The sequence below is a fragment of the Oncorhynchus kisutch genome, unplaced genomic scaffold (genome assembly GCF_002021735.2).
Source record: "Oncorhynchus kisutch isolate 150728-3 unplaced genomic scaffold, Okis_V2 scaffold781, whole genome shotgun sequence".
Classification (NCBI taxonomy): domain Eukaryota; kingdom Metazoa; phylum Chordata; class Actinopteri; order Salmoniformes; family Salmonidae; genus Oncorhynchus; species Oncorhynchus kisutch.
Window position 1 is genome coordinate 148,619 of NW_022262726.1, and position 8,060 is coordinate 156,678.

At 41.2% G+C, this 8,060-nt stretch overlaps 1 protein-coding gene across 8 annotated transcripts in view; it reads right to left on the reverse strand.

Annotated features, from left to right (window-relative positions):
• LOC109885643 (syntaxin-binding protein 4-like) overlaps nucleotides 1-6,697 on the reverse strand; it is a 103,751-nt gene extending 97,054 nt beyond the window's left edge. For 6 of the 8 annotated variants that reach the window (XM_031816332.1, XM_031816330.1, XM_031816334.1 and 3 more), the window contains exon 1: nucleotides 6,486-6,697. In XM_031816332.1, coding sequence (XP_031672192.1) covers nucleotides 6,486-6,532 — 47 coding nt within the window. In that variant the 5' untranslated portion in view covers nucleotides 6,533-6,697. The remainder of the gene's footprint in view (nucleotides 1-6,485) is intronic. The other 2 variants (XM_031816333.1, XM_031816328.1) reach the window with 2 other exon arrangements.
• Nucleotides 6,698-8,060: the final 1,363 nt, after the last annotated feature.

An 8,060-nucleotide genomic window follows, 5' to 3' on the forward strand; every position in this document is an offset into this window, starting at 1 on the left:
CCTTTACCTGATGAAGATAAACCTCATCACAATGACCTACTATAGATCACCTGCAGATTGTATTATGTCTTCAGGTCTACTAGAGGACCTTTACCTGATGAAGATAAACCTCATCACAATGACCTACTATAGATCACCTGCAGATTGTATTATCTATTCAGGTCTACTAGAGGACCTTTACCTGATGAAGATAAACCTCATCACAATGACCTACTATAGATCACCTGCAGATTGTATTATCTATTCAGGTCTACTAGAGGACCTTTACCTGATGAAGGTAAACACACAATGACCTACTATAGATCACCTGCAGATTGTATTATCTATTCAGGTCTAATAGAGGACCTTTACCTGATGAAGATAAACCTCATCACAATGACCTACTATAGATCACCTGCAGATTGTATTATGTCTTCAGGTCTAATAGAGAACATTTATGAAGATAAAGAGCACCACTTCAGCACTTAGAGGCTGGAACATTCAGTCTGCTCTGCTCTTCTAGAACCAAAGCATTGATTCTTAGAGTCTTAGAGCTGTGGGATTAAAAGTGTAACAGAACATCAACCCACCACCACCTCCACCAAATGACAATAGAGAAACAAAGCAGCCATCTTTGTCCACTGACTAGACATTTCTGATTAACATATTTGAGTGGAGAGGAGTGACACAAACACTGAACCATGTGGCAGTAAGCATACGGCATAGATACAAAGATATTAGACACTGAACCATGTGGCAGTAAGCATACAGCATAGATACAAAGATACTAGACACTGAACCATGTGGCAGTAAGAATACAGCATAGATACAAAGATACTAGACACTGAACCATGTGGCACTAAGAATACAGCATAGATACAAAGATACTAGACACTGAACCATGTGGCAGTAAGCATACAGCATAGATACAAAGATACTAGACACTGAACCATGTGGCAGTAAGCATACAGCATAGATACAATGATACTAGACACTGAACCATGTGGCAGTAAGCATACAATATACAGTTCAAGTTGGAAGTTTACATACACTTAGGTTGGAGTCATTAAAACTCATTTTTCAACCACTCCACAAATTTCTTGTTAACAAACTATAGTTTTGGCAAGTCGGTTAGGACATCTACTTTGTGCATGACACAAGTCATTTTTCCAACAATTGTTTACAGACAGATTATTTCACTTATAATTCACTGTATCACAATTCCAGTGGGTCAGATGTTTACATCCACTAAGTTGACTGTGCCTTTAAACAGCTTGGAAAATTCCAGAAAATTATGTCAGGGCTTTAGAAGCTTCTGATAGGCTAATTGACATAATTTGAGTCAATTGGAGATGTACCTGTGGGTGTATTTCAAGGCCTACCTTCAAACTCAGTGCCTCTTTGCTTGACATCATGGGAAAATCAAAAGAAATCAGCCAAGACCTCCACAAGTCTGGTTCATCCTTGGGAGCAATTTACAAACACCTGAAGGTACCACGTTCATCTGTACAAACAATAGTACGCAAGTATAAACACCATGGGACCACGCAGCCTTCATACCGCTCAGGAAGGGGACGCGTTCTGTCTCCTAGAGATGAACGTACTTTGGTGCGAAAAGTGCAAATCGATCCCAGAACAACAGCAAAGGACTTTGTGAAGATGCTGGAAGAAACAGGTACAAAAGTATCTATATCCACAGTAAAACGAGTCCTATATCGACATAACCTGGAAAGGCCGCTCAGCAAGGAAGAAGCCACTGCTCCAAAACCACAATTAAAAAGCAAGACTATGGTTTGCAACTGCACATGGGGACAAAGATCGTACTTCTTGGAGAAACGTCCTCTGGTCTGATGAAACAAAAATAGAACTGTTTGGTCATAATGACCATCGTTATGTTTGGAGGAAAATGGGGGGGCCTTGCAAGCCGAAGAACACCATCCCAACCGTGAAGCATGGAGGTGGCAGCATCATGTTGTGGGGGTACTTTGCTGCAGGAGGGACTGGTGCACTTCACAAAATAGATGGCATCATGAGGGAGGAAAATAATGTGGATATATTGAAGCAACATCTCAAGACATCAGTCAGGAAGTTAAAGCTTGGTCGCAAATGGGGTCTTACAAATGGACAATGACCCCAAGCATAATTCCAAAGTTGTGGCAAAATTGCTTAAGGACAACAAAGTCAAGGTATTGGAGTGGCCATCACAAAGCCGTGACCTCAATCCCATAGAAAATGTGTGGGCAGAACTGAAAAAGCGTGTGCAAGCAAGGAGGCCTACAAACCTGACTCAGTTACACCAGTTCTGTCAGGAGGAATGGGCCAGAATCCACCCAACTTATTGTGGGAAGCTTGTGGAAGGCTACCCGAAACGTTTGACCCAGGTTAAACAATGTAAAGGCAATGCTACCAAATACTAATTGAGTGTATGTAAACTTCTGACCCCCTGGGAATGTGAAGAAAGAAATAAAAGCTTAAATAAATCATTCTCTCTAATCTAATTCTGACATTTCACATTCTTAAAATAAAGTGGTAATCCTAACTGACCTAAAACAGGGAATTTTTACTAGGATTAAATGTCAGGAATTGTGAAAAACTGAGTTTAAATGTAGTTGGCTAATGTGTATGTAAACTTCCGACTTCAACTGTAGATAAAAATATACTAGACACTGAACCATCTGGTAATAAGCATACAGGATAGATACAAATATACTAGACACTGATCCATCATTCTACTTCTATGGTATTCAGTGAAGGAGGGGAATCCCTGTGGTTCCCAAACATTGTTGGTGTACTACAGGTTCTCTCCAACCTGTTCCCGGAGAGCTACCCACCTGTAGGTTAACACTCCAACCCTGTTCCTGGAGAGCTACAGTCCTGTAGGTTTTAACTCCAACCCTGTTCCTGGAGAGCTACAGTCCTGTAGGTTTACACTCCAACCCTGTTCCTGGAGAGCTACCCTCCTGTAGGTTTACACTCCAACCCTGTTCCTAGAGAGCTACCCTCCTATAGATTTTAACTCCAACCTTGTTCCTGGAGAGCTACAGTCTTGTAGGTTTACACTCCAACCCTGTTCCTAGAGAGCTACCCTCCTATAGATTTTAACTCCAACCCTGTTCCTGGAAAGCCACCCTCATGTAGGTTTCTGGACAGTAGCTCTCCAGGAACAGGGTTGGAGAGCCCTGATCTACTATGAACCAAATTGTTAACCCTTGTTACACCGTTGTGACCCAACACAATCTGTAGCCACCAAATGACAACCCAAATCAACACAGAAACAAAGCAGATTTGTCTTTGTCCATTGACTAGAAAGCTGTCTGATAATCATCTTAGAGAGGAGGGGAACACAGCCAGGAAGCAATATGTCTGAAAATCATCTGAGAGAGGAGGGGAACACAGCCAGGAAGCAATATTTCTGAAAATCATCTGAGAGAGGAGGGGAACACAGTACACTAATCACAGAGCAGAAGACATGGACAGATCCTCTACTTCTCTGATGTCCATAGCAGGAGTGTTATTCTTATTCTTTGTCTCCTGACCCCACCTGTCTCAGCCTCCAGTATTTATGCTGCAGTAGTTTGTGTCGGGGGGCTAGGGTCAGTTTGTTATATCTGGAGTACTTCTCTTGTCCTATTCGGTGTCCTGTGTGAATTTAAGTGTGCTCTCTCTAATTCTCTTTCTTTCTCTCTTTCTTTCTTTCTCTCCCTCGGAGGACCTGAGCCCTAGGACCATGCCTCAGGACTACCTGACATGATGACTCCTTGCTGTCCCCAGTCCACCTGGCCGTGCTGCTGCTCCAGTTTCAACTGTTCTGCCTTATTATTATTGGACCATGCTGGTCATTTATGAACATTTGAACATCTTGGCCATGTTCTGTTATAATCTCCACCCGGCACAGCCAGAAGAGGACTGGCCCCCCCTCATAGCCTGGTTCCTCTCTAGGTTTCTTCCTAGGTTTTGGCCTTTCTAGGGAGTTCTTCCTAGCCACCGTGCTTCTACACCTGCATTGCTTGCTGTTTGGGGTTTTAGGCTGGGTTTCTGTACAGCACTTTGAGATATCAGCTGATGTACGAAGGGCTTTATAAATACATTTGATTTGATTGATGGTTGAATGGTTCTTCCCTCATGTTTGGGATCTGCTGTATGTCACAACCAAAGTGATTTTCATATGTCCTCGTGGAACCTTGACCCATAGTAATAAAACCAAACAATATCACTAGCCAATATCTTTATCCAGAACCCATGGCTTCAGACTCAACCCAGTATCAACTACTGTAGCTGTAGCCCCTCACTGGACCGAGAGTCCAAACACACCATTTAGGAAACCATTTGTTCTATTATTGCCACCAATCCCAACTCTATTCTGGCTATATTTTCTATTTAGTCTATTCTCTCTGTGAAAATCAGCTCATATTGGCACCAGGACTGCAAAGTAAACACGTTGAACAGCCTTGCCAAATTCCCCACTAATTCTCCTTTCAACGTTTTCATTTGGAGATTTGGGATAGTTAAGACTAAAATCCTGCTTTCCTTTTTGGTTCTGTTTCAGGTCAGATTGGACTAACAGTTGTTACATAGCAAATATCTAACAGAGGGTCACAAAATAATACAATAATACTGGGTTTTGGCATTAACTTCCCAAATGCATCCATAATAGGCTACAATGTAGTGTAATAATAGCTCAATACAGGCTGTGGTGTTATAACAAGCTGGCAGGGAGAGATTAGTGCTGTGTATGTATGTGGTCTTCACAACTAACCAACCCTATTCCATCTCCCTGCATCATCGCCCACATGGAGAGATGGAGAGGGGTGCGTGACTGACCGGATGAGCTGTGTAGGCTACACTCAAATTACAGTGTAGTTTATTGTATCCTCGTTATGAAAATACACTAAAGATAGACTACACACGGTGTAAAATACACTAAATATAGACTACACACTGGGTAAAATACACTAAAGATAGACTACACACGGTGTAAAATACACTAAAGATAGACCACACACTGGGTAATATAGACTACACACTGGGTAAAATAGACTAAAGATAGACTACACACTGGGTAAAATACACTAAAGATAGACTACACACTGGGTAAAATAGACTACACACTGGGTAAAATAGACTAAAGATAGACTACACACTGGGTAAAATACACTAAAGATAGACTACACACTGGGTAAAATAGACTACACACTGGGTAAAATAGACTACACACTGGGTAAAATAGACTAAAGATAGACTACACACTGGGTAAAATACACTAAAGATAGACTACACACTGGGTAAAATACACTAAAGATAGAATACACACTGGGTAAAATACACTAAAGATAGGATACACACTGGGTAAAATAGACCACACACTGGGTAAAATAGACTGCACACTGGGTAAAATACACTAAAGATAGACTACACACTGGGTAATATAGACTACACACTGGGTAAAATAGACTACACACTGGGTAATATAGAATACACACTGGGTAAAATACACTAAATATAGAATACACACTGGGTAAAATAGACCACACACTGGGTAAAATAGACTGCACACGGTGTAAAATAGACTAAAGATAGACTACACACTGGGTAAAATAGACTAAAGATAGACTACACACTGGGTAAAATACACTAAAGATAGAATACACGCTGGGTAAAATAGACTGCACACTGGGTAAAATACACTAAAGATAGACTACACGCTGGGTAAAATAGACTGCACACTGGGTAAAATACACTAAAGATAGACTGCACACTGGGTAAAATACACTAAATATAGACTACACACTGGGTAAAATACACTAAAGATAGACTGCACACTGGGTAAAATACACTAAATATAGACTACACACTGGGTAAAATACACTAAAGATAGACCACACACTGGGTAAAATAGACTACACACTGGGTAAAATACACTAAATATAGACTACACACTGGGTAAAATACACTAAAGATAGACTACACGCTGGGTAAAATACACTAAAGATAGACTACACACTGGGTAAAATACACTAAAGATAGAATACACACTGGGTAAAATACACTAGTATTACATTTGTTCTTTATCAACAACAATTTAGCCGGCGCAACACAACTCCAAACATTATTGTAATTGATCAAACCTGCAAAGAAATTTGTATTTTTCTAATACATTCGTTTAAACTACATTATATATTGTGTTCACAACAAAAAAATATATATATTCTACAGTGAATTGCACTATCAAAACAGAATTTGTTGTCTATCGGGCTTCTGCGGTGGAGAAACGGACAGCAGCTTTGAAACGCACCGTTCAAAGGCGCGCTTTAAAATCCGTTTTTCAATAAATTGACAGCCTAAACAAATTACATTCTGGTCATCAACGGTTTTAATAATAGCCTAGTATTCCTATATATATAAAAAAAACGTGTTCAAGAAGGTAAAAAGCGGATTTGTAAAACACATCATCATTCTTTCACAAACACCTGCTCCGCTCCCCTCTTCCTCTCTTCACCGGAGTTTACCTGCTAATGATAACTGCTCCTTTGTACATGACAGAAAACGTTGGCATATTGACTCCCAATAGTTCAGTCGACCGTCGGTCGGTCGGTCGGTCGCCAGGCAACGTAGAATTCTATTCCATCGCCCTTCTTCCGGAGTCCAAAGCCCGCGCTCTCAGCCGCTCAGCGCGCAGGGGTCTTCCTTTCGCTCGAGCCACATGATCGTCTGCCTGCAGCACTCTAATTCCGCGCGCAGTTTAACGGATCGTCGTTCCAACGTTCTAAAACGTCACCGACTTCAATAGATTAAAAACATCTCTCTTTCATGGCGCTTCTCTTCTCTTACGGAATGAAACGGGAGACAGCAAAACCAAAAGCAATCAAGTTCATTTTCTAGTTGGCAAAAATTATTATTACATATTCTTATCATCCGTTGGTCAGTCTGAAAGTTTGTTGAAAGAATGTGTTGGCATATGTATGGACAGCTGTAGCCTAGGTGTTAGGAGAAAAGCTTCTGTAGGGGCCTTTGGTTGCTTTTACAGGATCCACCTGACAGAGGCCTGGACCAGAGACACTCTGAGGCCTGATAGGGTTGGATAAGGACTAAGCCTGTCACGTTTTGCTTCATATGGCTCTTATTTTGCATTAACCATCTGCTGTCTGTCCAATTGGGAGCCTTTTGTTGCATAGAGTTGCATAAACACAACATGTCCCTGGTCCAGACAACTGTTAAGTTTCGGGTTTGCTGTTTGGAAATACATAACATTTGGCTGACTAACAATAAAGCCAGGTGGTGGACGGATGTTTGATCCAACAAAAGTCCTTCTCACTCCATTTAGACACAAACATGTAATCTCTTGAGACATTAGTTCCATTGATATTACTTATAAACTAGAGTAGTGATGTGATCCGGGGTGCATCTGTGTTTGTGTGTGTGTGTGTGCCTGTTCAGTGTACACTTGTCTGTCCATCCGTCTGTCTGTCTGTCCATCCGTCTGTCTGCACACATGATCGTGTTTGTCTGTGGATGTGTGTGTGTGTCTCTGTGTGTTATCCTGTTCTGAGAATCCTGCCCGGAGAGCACTTCCTGTCTCTCTCTCTGTGATCCAGTCAGTCTGGACTATTAATTAGGTTAATAACAGGATTATAATTTGTACACAGCTCTATCTATGTTGAGTCCACAACACAACTCAACTCAACTCAACACAATACAACACTATACAATACAACACAACACAATACAACACAACACAATGCAAAAGGAGAGAGAGCATGGAACAGAGAGAATCAGAGAATAAGAGAGGGTATAGAGAGGTACAGAGAGGTATTGAATGGTCATCTAGCCTAACTCTCTGAGAAAGGACAGTAAAGTCGGTGATACAGGACAGTAAAGTCTGGTGATACAGGACAGTAAAGTCTGGTGATACAGGACAGTAAAGTCTGGTGATACAGGACAGTAAGGTCTGGTGATACAGGACAGTAAAGTTTTGGTGATACAGGACAGTTAAAGTCTGGTGATACAGGACAGTAAAGTTTGGTGATACAGGACAGTAAAGTCTGGTGATACAGGACAGTAAAGTCTGGTGATACAGGACAGTA